The sequence below is a fragment of the Letharia lupina genome (assembly GCF_014066315.1).
Source record: "Letharia lupina isolate WasteWater1 chromosome Unknown contig_10, whole genome shotgun sequence".
NCBI classification, from domain to species: domain Eukaryota; kingdom Fungi; phylum Ascomycota; class Lecanoromycetes; order Lecanorales; family Parmeliaceae; genus Letharia; species Letharia lupina.
This window is the reverse complement of record NW_023502979.1, coordinates 1,410,001-1,428,785: the sequence shown is the minus strand read 5'-3', so window position 1 is coordinate 1,428,785 and position 18,785 is coordinate 1,410,001. Positions and strand designations below refer to the sequence as shown.

The window sequence follows — 18,785 nt, the reverse complement described above, 5'->3', positions numbered from 1 at the left end:
AGGCCTCATCGGGCAGCTGAAAAGAGCAGACCGGAGATTCTGATAGTTGGTGGGTCTCTCTCAAGAATGCACAATTCGAACTAAGGATATAAAGTATTAATCCTTAAACATACAAATGTCTCTTTCATGCTGTAAAGACTAAAGGCGGTCGTTGCCGACGTTGCTGCAACAACATAGCGAGCGTGTTTTGTTCTTCCTGATACATTTGAAGCAAGGCCACTATTTTTGAGGAACGTTTGAGAGAGGAGATACTGCTTCATTGAGTCGAATTGGAGTACCTGGATGTTGTCTTCGGTTCGGGGCCTTGAGGTAATAGTCGGTGGGCGAAGGTGAAGGAAGGCATGCGAAAAATATTGGAAGAGGAGACTAATCTTAAGTTGGTTAGCGTGCATCCTTCCAAATCAGGTCTAGTTTATATCAGCATCTTTACTGCCATTCATTACACTGGCAAAGACCTACAAATGTTTAACAGAATATGCTGGATATCGAATGCCTCCTCGTCGGTATACTAACGCTCGAAGTTTCTACATCTCCTTTGTCAATCAAGTGTTTCCCAAGCAGCCTTTTCCTACTCCAAGAGGTTGCGGTCTTGGCTCCTTCGTGCAACAGGATCTGCGTATGCGCGGTCTTTTTCAAATGATAAGAAACTATTTGTCCATATCATCTCTTCTGCTTTCTCTGTTGCCATGACTCTGAATGGAGAGAGGGGGGCTCAATCGATCGAGCCCCATACATTTGCAGACGCAGAGAAGGTGTGCTGATCCTGTCATTTAGATCTTACGAAAGCTAATAGCTTTCTCATATACCAGCTTGTTCAGAAGTTATACCAACCAGGTTCGCCGCAGGAAATTTCGAGGATACAAAATGCTCTGCAAAAGCTACAAAGATCGCAACAAGGCTGGCAATTCGCCGATGCGCTTCTTCAAAGCCAAGATGAGAAAGTTCGCTTCTTTGGCGCCCTGACATTTACTATTAAGATCAACCAGGACTGGCAAGGGTTTTCTACGTTTTAGATGCCCAGGACGAAGGCTTATCCGCTATCAGGAACTCCTTAAGTGACGCCGATGCAACGTTACTCTTGGACAGACTCATAGAATGGCTCATTCGACTCGTCAACGCCGGAGAATCCCAGCTGGTTATCAGAAAGCTGTGCTCCTCACTGATAGCCTACTATCTACGGCCTGCGGGTAGATGGAAGCAATGTATTAGACACCTCGTTCTAAGCTTCAATGAAGGACATGTCATTCCCAGCGATACGCTTAGTCAAGGGCCTGAGACAGGCCCAGTAGCCGCTAAGCTCAGCCTACCTTGTCTAATGGCCACACTGTGGTTTGCTGGGGGTCTTGTAGAAGAAGTTGGCAAAACGAATACCACCAGCATCCAGACGTACTATTACGTACTTTCCATCGTGACCCATCGTTGATGCTGACCGAAACCTCGTAGGCACAAATACCATGAGAGGGTTTCTTCGAATATTGGAGATGCAGTGGCTATACTAAACTGTTCAATGACCATCACACCAGGCCAAGACGTGAAAATCACCGAAGAGAGTGTGAAATGCTTTCAAGTTTGTATCATCTTTCCCTCTATGCATGCCTTGCTGACTCTTCCTAGTCATGGGTCATGTATGCACACCGAGCATGGATCGACAAAGCTTTGGAACTAGCACCACTCAGATCACTCACGCCCTTGGCAATACAGGCCTTACATCATGAAAATTCATATGATGTGACCGTCGAACTCTTCACCGATGTTCTGACTAACTTTTCAGCCTTTCTTACTGCTGGTGATCTCGAGTCCCTGTCGACATTACTTGCGTCTACTCGGGCACGACAGATTGTCTCGGGGCTCAAAGGAGGCGATTACGACCCCGAAGCATTATCTTTTGCCAGGTTTTTGCTAGCGTACGGAGATGCAACTGTTCAAGATTTGGCGACGAAGTCAGAGGACCCTTTGCTAAGCCAAATCGTGCATCAGCTTCTAGAATTGTTGAGGTGTGAGGGATATGCGGGGGCTGAAGACGAGATATGCGCACAAGCTCTTGAATTCTGGATGACCTATACAGAATTCCTCATTGACTCGCTTTTTGCCGCTGGAGAAGAGAAGCCAGCCTGGATGGACAGTGCCCGGCAGCGCGTTGTAGAAGTCATTGAAGCCTCTTGGGTAAAGATCCGGATACCTCCCCACGAAGTGGCAGCCTCTTGGGATTCCGACGCTCGCGCCGGCTTCAAGGCCTTTCGAGCGGACGTTCAAGATCTACTCCAGTCCTCCTACACCCTCTTGGGTGTAGATGTCTTCGAGAATCTTGCACGGCTTGCTCTGCAATCACTCGAGGACCGTGCTTGGCTCCATCTGGAAGCTACGCTGTTCTGCCTCAATGCACTTTCAGGCTCGACCTCGGACGAAGACTCGGTCGATGCTATGCTATCCAGACTTTTCGGCTCCTCACTTTTCGCTGATATGAGCAGTACGGTCGAGCCTATTCCGGCCAAGACAAGGCAAACGGCTGTGAACATGATCACCAAGTACACGGCCTTCTTTGAACGTCATTTCGAATACCTACCCGCTATGTTGAACTTCCTCTTCGAGTCCTTGAAAGCCCCTGCATTGGCGAGCGTTGCAGCAAACGCTATCCTGTCGAGTTGTTCGTCATGTCGCCAGGTCTTGATACCAGAGCTTGGTGCCTTCCTGCACCAATACGAGGTTCTCCTGACATGGGCTACTGCCGAGGTCTACACGAAAGAAAAAGTTATTGGTGGAATCGCAGCAATCGTTCAAGCGATTCCAAGGGACGAGGATCAATACGGGTCACTGTCAACGCTGGTTGAATTCGTCGAAAGGGACGTGAACGACTGCATCAAATTCATGGAGGCTTCTCAAGCTGAAGAATTCCAAGCTAGCGGGATTTGTGCCTTGAAGTGCTTGGCGAGCATGGGGAAAGCCCTAAGAGCACCAGATAATGCCGTTATCGATCTTGACGGAGATGCCCCTCAGTCGGTCTACTGGGCGAAAGGTCCAGGTGCTTCGCTACAAGCGAAAGTGGTCCAAATAATGGAGACAGTAACAGGCCTGATGAGATGGAACAGTGATGTCGTGGAAGCAAGTTGTCAGATACTCAGGTCTGGCTACAAAGAGAGTGCCCCTGGGTTATTCGTATTTCCACCCAAAGTGACTGTGGACTTGGTGCTCGCCAGCAAACTGGATACCGCACGATTAGACTATGTCCTGGACACGGCTTGTGCGATGCTCAGCAGGCAAGTCCACGAGCCAGAAAGCACAGTCAAGAGTGCTGCTTCTGCATTCCTGGAATACCTACTCGGTGTAATCCATCTGATGGGTGGTAAGCATACGAATGAACGTGTCATTCACGGCGCTCATCGCTGATGTGAAATTCCAGGTGAACCTTCGTCGGATCCAGAGGTCGCTTCGAGTGGGATCGACCTAGCGGACAAGATGGTCCCGCACCATCTTGATTGCATGATGAATACGCAGAATATCCAGGGGCTCTTTGATTTCACCCTCAAGGCCCTTACAGCGGCAGAGATCATGCCCAAGCGGGCTGCGGCTCACTTCTGGGTGAGCATTCACTCCTGTCTCCAAGTCATTTAGTTTGACGATGGATGTAGGCCACCTTCGTCCAAAATTTCGAAGTGTCAGAAGAGGTCGCCATGTTCGCTGCAGCTGTCACGCAACAGTACGGACCGCAGCTGTGCCACCTTTTAGTCCGAAACATTGGCGGAGAAGCAGCACGCAGCGAGTTAGACGTTCTGGCCGAACCACTGAAAAAGCTGATCTTTGCACAACCGCAGGCAAAGATGTGGCTTTCGAATGCGCTGAGCAGCGAGGATTTCCCAAGCCAAAAAGTGGGATCGACGGAAAAGCGAATCTGGCTACAGAAGATCATCAAGTAAGCATTCCCACGTCTGGTTCGCCTAGATGTACGCTGAAGAAAATCGTTTAGCCTGAGGGGAGCTAGAGCAACTAATTCCGCGGTCAAAGACTTCTGGATAGCGTGTCGGGGAGCGGAGTTTGCATACGCATCATGATTTCTATTCCAACTGTGCAGAAGCTTTGCTGCAAGAGGGTTAAAGGCATAGCGATGGCGCTTTCGCAAGATACCAAAGTTCATTCAATGCTTGTGCCCACTATATCTTACATATCAAAATGACGCCAGCGATGCCAACGCAAAGGTCAACCCAAAGCTGAGCTTGAATGCCACATTATCTTCTACTGCTGATCTCAGATCTATTCCCTTCACGTATCGTTGTAGCTTCGTTGTCGGTATGATGTTATATCCTTGCGACGCCATATACTGTGCAAATATCAGCCTTGCGTGTCTCTTTTCCTTGCGCGCCCAGCGACATACCTGCACACCGAACACCAGCAACCCGAACAGCATCGCCAACGTCTTCGAAAACGTACTCACAGCCACGCCCCCCAGCAAACCTATCATCACCAGCGCATTAGCCATACTCCCACCCAAAGTTTCCTCTGACCCGACGACGTCTCCTGCTCGATCCCAACGACTACCCCCCCCCCACATCCGAAACACAAGCTCTCACATACCAACAATACTTCCCGCACTAATCTGCCTGTACGCCCGTGGGTTCGGCCTCCCATCTTTGAACACGGGCACCTTCGCATCGCGGGAATACGCCTTGAAGCTCTCCGAGACCGTCGTCAACGGTGTCGCGCCCGGGCCTTCGCACAGGCGCGGCTTTTGCCGGTAGAGTGCCTGCGATGCGTAGAGGGAGGAGAGGCCGAGGCCAAGGGTGAGGGAGAAGAGGGGACGGGATCGGGGGAGGAGGAATGATGCCATTGAGTTGGTTTGATTTGGTTCGGTAGGTGGGGAATTTGGAGAGGCGGTGAAGAGGGAGCTCGAGGGAGGATGGTTGGTGAGAATGGGGTCCGGAGGTCAATCGGTGCCGCTGTTTGGAGCACTGGTGCTGGGATAAGGTAGGTAGGCAGTGAGGGAGCTTCAGCTCGACGCGGTGATGACATTGACTAGCGCGCTCGGGAGTCGGGGATGATGGGATTGGCGCTAAGATAATGCAAGATTATCGCTGGGCCGAGGCTAGCCGCATTCCGAGGAAAACATTTTCTCCGATTTTCGGGGGCTTTGGTTTTGATTGAGAGGGTCATCGACTCTGTGCTTCCTCTCCTCTGACACATAGATCTGGTAGAATATCTTCTTCATATCTGCTTACTGCATTCAATTTGGAGGCAAGCTTTTCAACGATTCTTTTGCATTGGACTGCTAAGATACCGGCATTTCATCAGCATCTCCCACAGTCTACCCTCTTCCAACCGTGTGGCAAAGATTCCCCAAGTCACACAAAGACTTTTTTATCAAGACATCTCCATTTCAGCGCTCATCACTCTGAACAAGAATTGAAGCATTCATTCTTCAAGCAAACCCATTTTCCTACAGCTCATCCACCTCACACAACATGGCCATCAATGACTCCCCCTCCACTCTCGTCGCTCCCTCTACCTCCACCCCAACCCAAGACAACGCCCCCACACCCGCCTCAACCTCAAATCGAGACAATGCTCCCTCGCCCCACACCAGCACCCAAGACACCTCCCCAAACTTCACCGTCAAAGACGGCTTGGCAAAGATGTTCAAAGGGGGCGTCATCATGGACGTCGTCAACGCCGACCAAGCCCGCATCGCCGAAGAAGCCGGCGCCTGCGCCGTCATGGCCCTCGAGCGCGTCCCCGCCGACATCCGCGCCCAGGGCGGCGTCGCCCGCATGTCCGACCCGCAGCTCGTCACCGAGATCATGGACGCCGTCACCATCCCCGTCATGGCCAAGGCCCGCATCGGCCACTTCGTCGAGTGCCAGATCCTGCAGGAGCTGGGGGTCGACTACATCGACGAAAGCGAGGTGCTGACGCCGGCGGACAATGCCTTCCACGTGGAGAAGCACGCGTTCAGGACGCCGTTTGTGTGCGGGTGTCGGGGTCTGGGGGAGGCGCTGAGGAGGATCGACGAGGGGGCGGCGATGATCAGGACGAAGGGCGAAGCGGGGACGGGGGACGTGGTGGAGGCCGTGAGGCACATGCGGACTGTGACGACGGAGATCAACAAGGCGAGGGGGATGAGCGACATGGAGCTCAGGGGTTATGCGAAGGAGTTGAATGCGCCTTTTCGGCTTCTGAAGGAGACGGCGCAGTTGGGACGCTTGCCGGTGGTCAATTTCGCGGCTGGCGGTGTGGCGACGCCGGCGGATGCGGCGTTGATGATGCAGCTCGGGTGCGATGGTGTCTTTGTAGGCAGTGGGATCTTCAAGAGTGGGAATGCGGCCAAGAGGGCGAAAGCTATCGTGCAGGCGGTGACCCACTTCAAGGACCCGGCCGTGTTGGCTGAGGTTAGTGGAGGGCTGGGAGAGGCGATGGTGGGCCTGAATGTCGGGAGAATGGCAGAAGGCGAAAAGATGGCGGGGAGAGGGTGGTAGTGGGGAGACAAAAGATAGATAGATAGGTCCAACTGTATGTGTTGGGATAGAAATCCTAGTAGACACTCTGTATTTCGCTCATGAGCCGCAATTGCCCACAGATACGCAAGTAGAAGATCTAGAAGTTGGCCAACGGAAAGTGCAGGGACGATCGAACTCCAACCCATGAGAAAACACCCTTGCACATGTGACAGGAACAACCGTTTCCGATTCCGCGGGAAGATATCCCGGACTGCGGCTTCGGGCCCCGATTTCGAACCTGCTTGATAAGAGTAGTAGTCTGGAGACCTGCTGCCGGCTTGATGGAGATCGCTTTGGCGATGGATTGGCGCGACAAGCACATTTGGTACCGACGCGGTGGGATCTGGCTTGGTGAGCGCCGGTTTGATGGTGATGAGTTTCGTTCGTACAGTAAATAAGTGGTCAGTGCATTGGTACGGCAGCGGAAAAGTTGGCGAAAGCGTCGGCCGAAAAACGCGTTGCGCTGTGAGAATACGTGCATTCCTTGAATCCTTCTTTCGACGGATTACCTATTCCATAAACATTCACTGAGCACCAACAGCTTGTCACCCAACTCCCTCTTACTCTTGATTTGCACCTCTCGTGCTCCACTCTCAATGCCATCTCTGTACCACAGCTCCACCAGCGCTTTCAATTCTTCAAGGTCAAATCCTTCCAATCCCTCTCCGCCACGGTCCTTTGCTCGCTCCACGATGCTGTCTGCACCCTCCAGGAAGAGATCATAGAAACGCGCACTGCGGTCAAGCTCATTACGATGGTCATCGCTGCTCGTCTCAATCGATTTTAGGTTTTGTGAAAGGACCAAGATATTGAGATGCATCCTGCCGCATCCGTGATCATTCATGCCTGCTGTGATCTGGAAAGCGTTGGAGACAAGTAAGGTATCGATGAGCAAAGCAAGACCATTGGTGATGAAGTGTTGGGCTCGAGTGTCGAGATGTGTGGTCAGATTGTCGGCGAACGAGAGAAGGTCAGCGTTGAGGGAGAGGATCGAAGGATCCGGATCCTGAGCTCGCTGGGCGAGTAAGTAAGGCGCATGAAGTGTCCGAGTAAGCATGTGGATTACGCCTAGGCGTATGTCGATGTGGAGGGTCAAGAGGGCTGTACTAGCAAGCGTACGCATGGAGGCCAAGATGCTGTCGAAAGCTTCGACGGTCTCCTGGGTCATGGGGAGATATATAGGGGTATTTGGGTCGACGCGCTGGGGTGAACTGAGAAGGGACAATTGTCGTGTGTGCTGAGGCTTCGTTGAGTCGCGGTGTGATCGCGAAGACTCCGGGATAATGCGTCGAAGCTGCTGGAACTGGAGTACAAGCCATTGCTGCAATGAGTCAGTCAGTAGTGTGCTTCTGAAGCCACGCTTGTTTCTAAAAAAAAGAAAGACGCTTACCATGCTAGAGTACATTAAGCAGAGAGCTGTGACCGATCGTCGATCGGAGATAATATCGAATGGATCTAGCGGCTCCTCATTGGTCCTGGTGATGAGCAATTTGGCCTCCTAGGGACCGTCAGCGGAATGGATTGTCAAAGATGATCTGCCTATACCTTCTGCAAAAGATCGTGTTCTTCTTCTTCGACAACGCCTTTCAACAATTTCTCGGCAACTTCCCGAACGTCTCCTGAGTCTGCCAATGCGGCTGCGGTCTTCAATCGCACCTCATCCTGTGCATGTAGCTGTGGCCTTCTGACCAGAGCTAGAGCTTTTTAGCTTTACATCCGCAAGACCTAGGGGTTTGCATACCTCTGTAGCATTCACAGCATTTGTCGTAATAAGCAACCATTTGTGTAATTATTAATTGCGTAGAAGCCAAATCAGGGGGTATAGTATCGAGCAATTTGCAGAAAGATCTAATTAACGTGGAGAAATGAAACGTGCCCTGAAGAAGTTAGCAAAGTCATCGAAGAAGAAGGCTATTGGCGACATGCTCTAAATATTGGCCGCACAACAGCGTGCTGGGACCATTGGGAATCTTTTTGAAACGCATCAAGCTCAGCGAACGACTGAGTACACGACTCTGTGACAGTCTCCTCGAGCTGAGGTTGAAACACATTAACGAGAAACTCATCAAGGAACGAAGTCAGTGTGCTCATCGCGATACCCGAGTCATGAGGGACGATATCTCTTAGTCGCTGGAGGAAGGACAACGATGGCGGGAGAAGAGAGCTAATGTTGAAGACATTGGGATCCACAAGCAGCTTGTGACTCGCAACCGGACCATCAGTGGCGACGTTGGTGTTATTATGCAAAACACCAGACCGCCTCTGTGATTTAGAGACTAGCCCGGGTACAGAAGCCTGGAGTATTTGGTCAAGATCTCGTTGATCCGCGGCCAAATCCGCAGACTTCTGATCTATCTCGGACAATTTGAAGACACGCTTTAGTTGGTCAGCACTACCCTTGGATTCCGATGAACGATGAGTACCTTGTTTCTCTCTCGGTGATTCTTGTGGAACATGTTTGCTTCTGCGGCAGGCTGGCGACCAAGCCTATACGATGGATTTTCGTCCGTTGCCAAATAATCATGGAGCAATGATCGCATCTGTGTGTATCAGCGGAGATACAGGCTTTCTCTTCTGGGATACAAGTCCTACCTCACTTTGGTACAGTTTCCACATCTCTTTGAATCCCCTTGTCAGACTTTCGGGATGCCCTAGTCTTTCCCGCTTCACAATGCCTGCAACAACGTCATGAAATGCCCGATGTCCTTCAGCAATTGCTTCAAATTTGGAGAATAGTGTCCACAAAAGGTCATTGAGTATAACGCTCCCACCAGTCGTATCATTCCATGTGGATTCAAGAAGTTTTTTCTCGGGGTTAAGCGGCGCACGCTTATGCGCTGGGTGGCGCAGATCGACCTCTTGGTTGGTTCTATCGACAATGGCAAATAGCTCGACGGGAAGTCGCTGCTCCATGCGGTCAACCGCCACATCTAAATGGCCCAGCTTATTCAACGACTCGATGACCATGTGGATGTAGTGAAAGCTGTCGGTCTCCGGGTTTTGAGATGCATCGTCTTCCAGTGGCGAAGTCGTATCGAGATTGTCCAAGAATCGATACAAAGGCCTGCCCCAGGTGTTAGGTAACGAGACCTTGCCTGTTTCGGATGCGCTAATGTTCGCCGAATCTCCAGTATATGGTTTCCAACGGTCTTGGCAATAAGGGGACTTCAAATAAAGATGATCATGGAGCTCCTCGATAAGTATGTCAGTCAACGAGGTCTCTTGGTTACTGAAATAAATCCGAAGATCTGTCAAGGCACCAATGTTTTCCATGTCGGATCTTCGTATGATCCTCAAGGCATCTTGTAGAAGATCAACAGCGGGTAGGAAATGCTTGTCTGAAATCCGAGCGTCCAGCTTTTCAGGGACCAACTGTAGCTTCTCAATCTGTCCCAAGATCTGCAGCATATCGTCATATTTCTGCGAAGACGAGCCCAATCCTTTCAGCTCGGGTTTCGTGATCATTAGACTGGATTTTGCGCCTTGGACTGAGTCCCTCAATGACCGGACACGGCCTTGCGATGCTTGGATGCTGGCCTGTATCTTGTGAAAAGTTCCAATGGAGCTGTTGAAGCCTTGATGGTGTTCTGAAAATCTTCAGCCAATGCATAACGTATTCTAACCCAAGAGAAGAGTCTGACCGTTCACAATTGCCTTGAGCGCTTTCTGCAGGTGTCTATTTGTCCGTTGGAAGTCTTGGTAATCATTGCCGCGCCCAAGAGAGCTGTAGTCCATCAACTGCAGTGCGATATGAACAGGCACACAGTCATCTTTGGTTATGATATCCCAGTTTTCATGTATGTGGTCAAGAACTCCTGATTGTAGAAAAGCATTAGTTCTGTGTGTAAACCATGGATCGGTATGCTTGTCAAAAGCAAAGACACGCTCCGATTAGATGGCAAAACTGCGCCTAGTGTTTTCTGTTGCTCTTTTGTTTGGCGTCTAACAGTGACTAACCTTCAATCTGTCTGCCTCCTGGTCCACTGCCATGCTGCCTTGCACCGTTCTGACCACGCGCTCCTCTGTCACGACTCCTACTTGTATCATAACCGTCGATATCCCTTGTTCTCGATACCGATAGCCCCGTTCCTCCAGTTGAGTGATCGGTGCCTTGCCGTCGAAAGGAGGGTGGAGGTGGCTGAGCCTGGGGTTCTGCTGAGACCGAAGGAGCGCCGTCATAGAATCCTCCATAACCTCCAGCACGGCGTTGCCGGTTGCCTCCCAATGAATCGCTATCCTCTTGTAAATCTTCATAGCGATTGGTCCTGTAGCTGCCATTGGTGTAGCCGTTGCTATATGACATGGTAGGATATACGATCAAGGTTTAGTCGATGCCTGAGCATTGTCGAAACCTGTTTTCCCGAGGTGAATTCTTTATGGTTATGGGATTGCGGCCGACCTGACCTGCTCGCACACGAACAATACTGGGACAAGTATGAAACAGAATGCAACGACTGCCCTAGATGTTTCTAAGCTTGGCTGAAATTAACTAAGCCATAAGTATGGTAGCGCAATGCGCGTAGGTACGGGCGGCCCGTGGCCGTTCTCTTGGCGGTAGTACGGCGGACGACGGCTGACACTACGACAAAACCAAAAAAAAATTCTCTTATCGTTTTTTTCTTCGCGATTTCTAGGTCTCAACTCTTCGAGAGGTACTTTTTGAGGCACTCTTTTAGGGCTACTCTCCGGGGTACTCTCCGGGGTACTCTTCGGGGTACTCTTCAGGGTATTCTTCCGGGGACTCTTCGAGGTACTCTCCGGGGTACTCTCCGGGTACTCTCCGGGGTATTCTTCCGGGTACTCTTCGGGGTACTCTCCGGGGTACTCTCCGGGGTACTCTCTCGGGTACTCTTCCGGGTACAATATCTTATGAAGTTCTTCGCAAAAAAAAAAAAAAAAAAAAAAAAAATTTACGGGACTTCCCGCGGAACTTCCCGCGAATTCTTTTTTCGCAATTCGAGTATTTTTTGAGTGATTTCTCGAGTAAATCTTTAAGAAACCCCTCGAGTAACCCTCTAAGTGCTCTCTAAAATACTCTTCTCGAGTATCTCCGAAAATATACCCTCGAATAATCTCTTAAATCCTCCTCGAATACCTTATAAAGAATCCTCTAATTTAAAGAAATCTCTTTAAATATTTTTTCAAAGTCACGGGAAGAAAAAAAAATTAAAGAAAAAAAATTGGGTTTAATTTTGTCGTAATGTCAGCCCTCATCCGCCGTAGGTAGTCGGAACTTGTGGGGATGAGAGAGTCAATTCGCTTAGGCACGAAGGGGAAAAAAAAGAAACCCATGTTATCGGTCTTACACCTAGGGATTGATCATCTTCATACAACAACCATCAATTTACTCCGAGTTCATAGTGGACAAACCATACTTGAGATGGTATCTCTCACAATCGTTTATTTGGCTATTACCCTGCATCTTGGCTTGTAGTACCCCAAATTTGTTGTTAACATTGCCTTGGCACGACTCACCGAAACACCATATAACCTTGCTTTACTCCCCTTTCTCTTTCACAAATGTCATGTTGAGTGTCTTCACTTGGTCTGTTTCTACGCATCCATTATGACAGCTTTCCGAAAAACATGTCAGACCTCCTCTTTTCTCTATCTCTTTAATCTATCAATGTCATTGATTTCAGGCGTTAACAATGAGCAGTCTCCAGCGGTGGTCATGCTTCTCGATCAGCGTGTAGACAAACGAGGCAATACTCTGCCCCCGTGGACGGGTCCATTCCCGCGGCGAAACAGAAATATGTCCCTACAACGGGCACCTACCCCAAAGGATTCCTCGTTTCTGGCACCCATGTGGGTGTAAAAGCGTCCAACACACGCTTTCCAGACCTTGCACTCTTGACATCCGAAAGGCCGGCATCCGCTGCTGCAGTATTCACGCAGAACATTTTTCAAGCCGCCCCTGTCACAATTAGCCGAAACATCCTCCAGAAACGTTCTGGTGAGGGTATCAGATCCGTAATAATCAATTCCGGCTGCGCAAATGCCGTCACAGGGAAAGGCGGGCTCGAGGATGCTACTAGCATGGCGGCATCCCTTGATGGGCTACTACCCGACTCTTCGTCCCCGGACCGTACTCTCGTCATGTCCACTGGGGTAATTGGCCAACGCCTTCCCATCAAGAAGATTCTCCAGGCCGTGCCCAAAGCGGTATCTAATCTCGAAAACACGCACGACTCATGGCTTACGACCGCCCGATCGATATGTACTACCGACACCTTCCCTAAACTCCTCTCCATGACATTCACCCTCCCCTCTTCTCCGACTATCATCTACTCAATAGCAGGAATGACCAAAGGTGCCGGCATGATCCATCCAAACATGGCCACGCTCCTCGGCATCCTTTGCACCGACGCTCCCATCCCAGCCTCAACCCTCCGACCTCTTCTCACCCACGCCGTCGAGCGCTCCTTCAACGCCATAAGCATAGACGGCAGCACAAGCACCAATGACACTCTCGCCGTCCTCGCTAATGGCGCCGCTGGCGGCCAGCCCGTCACTTCGCCTGCTTCAGAGGATGGAAGAGCAATGCAAAAGTTGCTCACAGACTTCACGCAGCAGCTCTCACAACTAGTTGTGCGAGACGGCGAGGGAGCTACCAAATTCGTGCGAGTCAAGGTCATCAACTCGCCCTCTTTCGCGGATACCAAACTCATAGCTTCATCTATCGCCCGTGATCCCTTGGTGAAAACAGCCCTCTACGGGAAAGACGCAAACTGGGGCCGAATTTTGTGCGCAATCGGCTACACACAAGGCCTTTCATCGTCGAAAACAGTCGTTCCAGCCCGAACATCCGTAAGTTTTGTACCAACCGACGGGTCCGAGCCCCTCAAACTCGTCATAAACGGGGAGCCCGAGGCCGTGGATGAGATGCGTGCGGCCCAGCTCCTCGCCGAAGAGGATCTCGAAATACTCGTAGACCTGGGAGGCGGAGGGGACGGAACCGGTAAGGAAGAGGCGAGTTATTGGTTTTGCGATTTCAGCCACGAATACGGTGCGTTACGCCCCGTTTGGATCGCACCGTCTGGGGCCAGAGACTGACCGTGAACAGTGACAATCAATGGAGATTATCGGACTTGAGGTTGGAGGGGGGGCCAGGTGGAACGGTCCTACCCGTGGTTTATTTTAGATCTCTGCTTGGATGCTGACGCTGATGCTGTAAATATGCACCGTGGGCGACGAACCGCGCACCAGGATATCGGGGTACGGACGGGATGTAGGTCTCTCGAATGAGACAGAAAGAGGGACATTGCCCATGAAACAACGATGCTCGCCAGAATATGCAACAGTAAATCCTGATATGATTGGACTACCGGCTTCGATCTCTTTGCAATTGGTCTAATATACCGTCGAGATCCCACCTGCAACAAGACACGGCGATTCTTCCTCAGCGATGACCGATTCTCTAGATGTTTGCCCGCACTCACATAAAGGTGAGAGCAGTGTCTGGGAATCTAGATTTATAATCCAGGCATCGATCCAGTCGTACATGTATATATACAGAGGTATACCTCATCATATGCAAGCTTTTACCAGACCTTGGCCTCCACCTTCAATCACCTTCATAGTCTCTTCCCCACATACTCTTTTCCTCCATGCGTCGGATGATCTGGAAACATGGGGAATCCAAAGACTTCATCTTTTCACCCCATCACCATTCCCTTCAGCCCTGCCATATCACCTTCCTTCGCGGCAATTTCGAAATACCCGTAGATAATGCTGCCATCCAGTCAGTTCAAACCATCAAACATTTGCAACATAGCAAGATTGGGACAGTACGCACGTCACGGCTAGTAGTATACCCGTCCCTGAGCCTAGAGCACCCATAAGATCACTGGCGACGGACAGAGCACCGATACACGCTCCGCCGAATGCTGCCGCAGTAGGGATGATCCTCTTGAGCTCTCTGTACATGCTCTGTTCCCTGTGACCCGCCATGCTAATAGCGCGTTTGTCAGCTTGCCGCCATCCACGGGCATCTACCGGCGGTACTCACACTAGCCCTTGTTCCTTGAGCTGCTTTGCTACATCTCGGGGTGCAGAGCCGCTGACTTCAATCCAGGTCTTCGAAAAGATAGCGCAGGCGGTCAACATAAATACGATATAGATTGCAGTCTTCTGCAATGGGGCAGCATCTCCAGTCAGTAACTTCCTTGAGACTGTGTCGTGGAACAGTTTCGGGGGTTTTTCCCAAACTCCCCAACTGTGTTTCATGACTCAAAACATGACATGTGTTAGGGATTTGGAGCTGGAGAAGTTGCTTACGACGGGATCAAGGATTGCTTCCGTAAAGTTGAGTGGTGGGGACATCTGCAGATTTTCCAAGTCAGCACTCCATTCTAGACTGAGATTAAGACGTGAGAATTATCAGAGGAGTAAGAATGCACTCAAAACATGCATTAGAACTCAAAATGCTGTAGGTTTGAGGGGGGGAACACTCGGAAGAGTAGACTTACATAATAGGCAACCCCAGAGCTAGCATAGAGCTGAGCGCTGCCTGATCTCTGGTCAGTCAAGTGCGAACCCAGCCGATTACAAGGTATGAATGTGTCAATGTGGAAAGAGCTATATGTACATACCTTCTCTTGGTTCCCAGACTCCAAGCAACTTGACAAGGAGGTTTTCACTGAATCTAGAGTACAACATCTGCGACATAAGGAAAATGTTGGAGCTGAGCGCCGACTGTAACATGATGGGCATGTTAGAGGTGCTATCAAAGAAGTTTAGTTAGCGTGCTTTCTAAGATTGTCTTTTGAGGCATAAAGAAGTGAGGGAAATTCGTACTAGAACAATCGGATTGGATAGGAACCTACGCAGATTTCGGAGTCAGCATGGTTCTTTCTAGGTGATAAACTGAGGAAGAAACACGTTTGAGGAGTAGAAAGAAACTTTTCGCTGCCGAAATATGGCGTTTCTTTCACCCAGGAAGATAATTCGGGAAAATGATGTAGGTTTCTGCTCTCGAAATGTAAAGTGTGACCCCAACTTAATATCGAATAGAACGGAAGTACTTTGAAAGGTACGTACCACGCATTCCGCGCTGTCGTGAGCTCTTGACTGGTATTTCTACGCGGAATCCCTGGAGGTAGATCACCGCGGCAAAGACCACCAAGGTTGCAAGTAGGTTCATGATATTGGGAAGATTCTGGCGATAAAACGCCTCTTGCAACGCTCTCTGCTTGTCTGGCCATGTGAGGAGGAGGTGGAAGAGTGCAATGACAGCGCCTTCAAACTCAGGACCACGGCCTGTGTTGATGGTCGTGGGAGAAAAAGCCTTCCAAACTATGGATTCACAAATATTCGTAGCGATGAACAGAGAAATGCCGCTACAGATTCATTAGCAAGTAGACCATAGTATTCCAAGGAGCACCGTTTACCTTCCTAATCCGTAGCCCTTCTGCAACAGCTCGTCTAGGAGAATAACGATGAGACCACTAAGGCACAACTGGACTATAAGTAAAACGCAGACGCCCGCGCCCAAATCGGCCGGTTGGCCGTAGAGACCCGTCAGCACAAACACCATGGCTTGACCAAAGGATAGAATGAGCGCGAATAGCTTTTGAGCAGTCTGGTAGAGTTCTCGGTCCGTCTTCAGATCCAAGTTCACATCAATGAGGTGGGTGCCTGCAAGACTGTCCGTTGATTTTAGCAGTTGTTCAGGCGCAGATCAAGACCTTCGCGCAAAATCTTACAGCTGAAAAACCATGCCCGAAGAAATTATCGGCGTTGTACCAAGTTCCATAAGAGTTCCACGGTTGCTGGCCAGCATCATGCGAAGCCAGTAGAGAGGATCCGAAGTATCAGAGGATACTATGCCGTAAAGAGGCATCTAGCCAGATGTTAGATCTACCGTCTCAGCAGCCTCCGTGATCAACGTACCTGACTCATCACGAGAAATATTAAGAGGGTCAGGCCCGTCCACATCTATCCATTTTTAGCTTCCATATCCTCCTACGCTGAGCTCAGGGCATTGTCTCACGAGCTTCTGGTTGAAAGGGGTTTTGGTTTCTGGAGCCGACACTTCGGGAAGCAAAGGAGTGAAAGGCTTGATCAGGTCGAGGAACCGTACTGTAGCAGAAGACGTCAGCAATTGCTGGTGATTGACAACAGATGTACAGAGCGAGTTGGATGCTAAGGGCAGGGAAGAGGACTGACGGCCGCTCATCTTTGCAAGGTCGCCGCAGAGCGGACTTCAGCTATTGAAGTATTCCGATGGGTGGCCAATAGTTCCAGCTTCGCGTCACTTCTAGCGATGTGCTGTCCGAATGGTTGTGGCAGGGTGGTAAAATAATGTCTGTATACAAAACCGTGGTGGACGTGGGATTTTAGAGAGGACACATTTCGGATCGCGCTAATCCTTAGAAGGCATCTAGAGCTGCCAAGCCCAGAATACGGCAGTCTTAATATCACATCATGCACGTTTTATGGCGCAAGACTTCTTTCACTTGTGAAGTCAGGCAAACCAGTGTATAGATGTTTTCTACTGTAAGACATAAGCTGTGTACGCCCCTGGAAAGGGCGTTCTCATCAGCTTTAGACGCCGTAGTATTCCCAACTGCAGTTCGAACCATCATCATTCGAAATGTGAAAAAAGAAAGACCTACCACCCAGGGCCGCCAACGCCTAGTTAAATAAAACTACTAATGCCGTAGGAAGCATGTACATGTGTTTCGTGAAAGGAGCAAGCCAGAATCGAAGTAGTAGAGGAGCAAATCGGTTATCTCGTAGCAGCGTAGGTGAAGCATATACACGCGAGGATCGGATTCAAAGCTGAGGACACCGGCCAAAGGCATACCACAAGCGTCGGCCTATCAATTAATGACCAATGCTTGGGTAATTACGGCGAGTGTTGGTGTCGTGGTAGGCTTCATTAGTAGTAGTATGCGATGAATCATATCAATACTACCGCACTGACTGTGCCTTAACGAGTAGTTCAGGTTTCGCCGTCGTCAGTGCCACCACCGTCCTCATCTTTCGGCTCCAAGCCTGCGTTCTGACAGGCCGTCCTCCAACGCGCAACTTCTCCATGCGTGCGTTGTAGCTCGTCTTTCAATCTGTCGACACTGGAGCTCAGTTCCGAAATGGCCTGATCTGTCAACAGCTTCTCGAGTGTCCATTTCTCAATGTTTCGTGTCTCATTGTCCTTCAGCTGTGTAATGTACTCGACGCCGCGTTGTAATATCGAGCCCTTGTTTTTCTCGCAGCCCGGGACTATCTTTGCGAGCTCGTTGATGCCTTCATTGATGGTTTCTCGACGTCTTCGTTCCACTAATGATTTGGTAAGTCCAGATCTTGATTGAGCTACTCGACTACTCACCTTCCTTGTGGTTGTCTCTTCGGACTTTGTGCCACTCCTCTGATCCTACAGGGGGCTTCCCGCCATTATCCGCATCCTGTCCGTGTGCGGCAGCCCCACCTTGATAGGCATCAAGGTTGTATGGAGTCCCTTGGGTGTGATGGGCTTGACCCTCATCTGACCCTCCGCCCATATCAAACGAAGAATCCAATTGCCGGTCCGGATCCGTGCCAGAGCCTGAGTTAGAGAATGAAAAGTCCGTGGGCTGCGGTACCGTTAATTGAGGCATACTCGCAGCAAGTGCTGCAGCTGCTGTAGTGGGAGCCGCATTGGCATTGACATTGGCAATGTGTCGAGAGAGCTGCTCAGACATGCTGGCAAAGTCGTGGTTATTCGAGTCATTGGAGTATGGATCGTGCGCGGAACTCGAGGTATCTTGTCCGTTCCCATGAACGTTGTTGGAAGCAGGTGCATGTCGTGAGCCAGGCTGCCTCACGCTACCGGTGTGGTCCGAAGATTCGCGTTTCCTCTTATTGGATGACTTGTGGTGGTGGACGTGCTGCATACCCTCGTGATCAGGATAGCCGCGTGTAGACATTTAGGCAATCAGAGTGAAAGGCGGCCGGTGGATTTGGGAGCGGAGAAGGAGTCTAATTGAGAGAATCAGTATCGCTAGGCTCAGTAGCGCTATCACGACTATGGTTACCGGTTGATGCTCTTAACACCAGAATATGCCGGCTTGCTAAGTACCAGGACCAACAGGCCAAGACAAACAAACACCTGCTCTGCACAGCGTTCCTCTTGCACTTGAGCCTCTTACGACCGTCGACCGTGGAATGAAGTGATTGTTGGATCCGTGATCTCGAGGCCGATGAGCGATTTTCCTCTCGTTCATGTAAGACTCAAGGTGCTCGTGGTGGAGCGCGATTGAGGAGCAGTGAAGTAGGTCCCGATGGAACTGTTGACAGCCATGGTCAGCGGGTCTCAACACG

The 18,785-nt window shown here is 50.4% G+C and overlaps 7 protein-coding genes across 7 annotated transcripts; 3 read left to right on the top strand and 4 right to left on the bottom strand.

The window, feature by feature from the left end:
* Positions 1-686: 686 nt before the first annotated feature.
* HO133_000397 (uncharacterized protein) lies at positions 687-4,046 on the top strand (the record flags this gene model as incomplete). Its single annotated transcript, XM_037291336.1, has 8 exons — positions 687-752; positions 810-991; positions 1,045-1,386; positions 1,444-1,567; positions 1,615-3,340; positions 3,398-3,576; positions 3,627-3,907; positions 3,962-4,046. 8 exons carry the CDS (start codon positions 687-689, stop codon positions 4,044-4,046), a joined length of 2,985 nt encoding a protein of 994 aa, XP_037152771.1.
* A 113-nt stretch (positions 4,047-4,159) lies between these two features.
* Positions 4,160-4,819, bottom strand: HO133_000396 (uncharacterized protein; the record flags this gene model as incomplete). Its single annotated transcript, XM_037291335.1, has 3 exons — positions 4,160-4,312; positions 4,367-4,446; positions 4,567-4,819. 3 exons carry the CDS (start codon positions 4,817-4,819, stop codon positions 4,160-4,162), a joined length of 486 nt encoding a protein of 161 aa, XP_037152770.1.
* Positions 4,820-5,450: 631 nt separating this feature from the next.
* On the top strand, positions 5,451-6,461 carry HO133_000395 (uncharacterized protein; the record flags this gene model as incomplete). Its single annotated transcript, XM_037291334.1, has 1 exon — positions 5,451-6,461. One exon carries the CDS (start codon positions 5,451-5,453, stop codon positions 6,459-6,461), a length of 1,011 nt encoding a protein of 336 aa, XP_037152769.1.
* Positions 6,462-6,987: 526 nt separating this feature from the next.
* HO133_000394 (uncharacterized protein) lies at positions 6,988-10,785 on the bottom strand (the record flags this gene model as incomplete). The annotated part of the gene is made up of 9 exons (XM_037291333.1): positions 6,988-7,803; positions 7,873-7,980; positions 8,028-8,176; positions 8,224-8,359; positions 8,409-8,858; positions 8,906-9,022; positions 9,075-10,069; positions 10,124-10,297; positions 10,440-10,785. The coding sequence occupies 9 exons, from the start codon at positions 10,783-10,785 to the stop codon at positions 6,988-6,990; spliced, it is 3,291 nt and encodes a 1,096-aa protein (XP_037152768.1).
* A 1,263-nt stretch (positions 10,786-12,048) lies between these two features.
* HO133_000393 (uncharacterized protein) lies at positions 12,049-13,577 on the top strand (the record flags this gene model as incomplete). The annotated part of the gene is made up of 3 exons (XM_037291332.1): positions 12,049-12,070; positions 12,142-13,491; positions 13,549-13,577. The coding sequence occupies 3 exons, from the start codon at positions 12,049-12,051 to the stop codon at positions 13,575-13,577; spliced, it is 1,401 nt and encodes a 466-aa protein (XP_037152767.1).
* A 563-nt stretch (positions 13,578-14,140) lies between these two features.
* HO133_000392 (uncharacterized protein) lies at positions 14,141-16,662 on the bottom strand (the record flags this gene model as incomplete). The annotated part of the gene is made up of 13 exons (XM_037291331.1): positions 14,141-14,216; positions 14,281-14,436; positions 14,494-14,615; positions 14,763-14,807; positions 14,954-14,994; positions 15,077-15,207; positions 15,282-15,306; positions 15,525-15,823; positions 15,875-16,129; positions 16,190-16,326; positions 16,377-16,421; positions 16,477-16,565; positions 16,653-16,662. The coding sequence occupies 13 exons, from the start codon at positions 16,660-16,662 to the stop codon at positions 14,141-14,143; spliced, it is 1,431 nt and encodes a 476-aa protein (XP_037152766.1).
* A 768-nt stretch (positions 16,663-17,430) lies between these two features.
* On the bottom strand, positions 17,431-18,358 carry HO133_000391 (uncharacterized protein; the record flags this gene model as incomplete). Its single annotated transcript, XM_037291330.1, has 2 exons — positions 17,431-17,765; positions 17,815-18,358. 2 exons carry the CDS (start codon positions 18,356-18,358, stop codon positions 17,431-17,433), a joined length of 879 nt encoding a protein of 292 aa, XP_037152765.1.
* Positions 18,359-18,785: the final 427 nt, after the last annotated feature.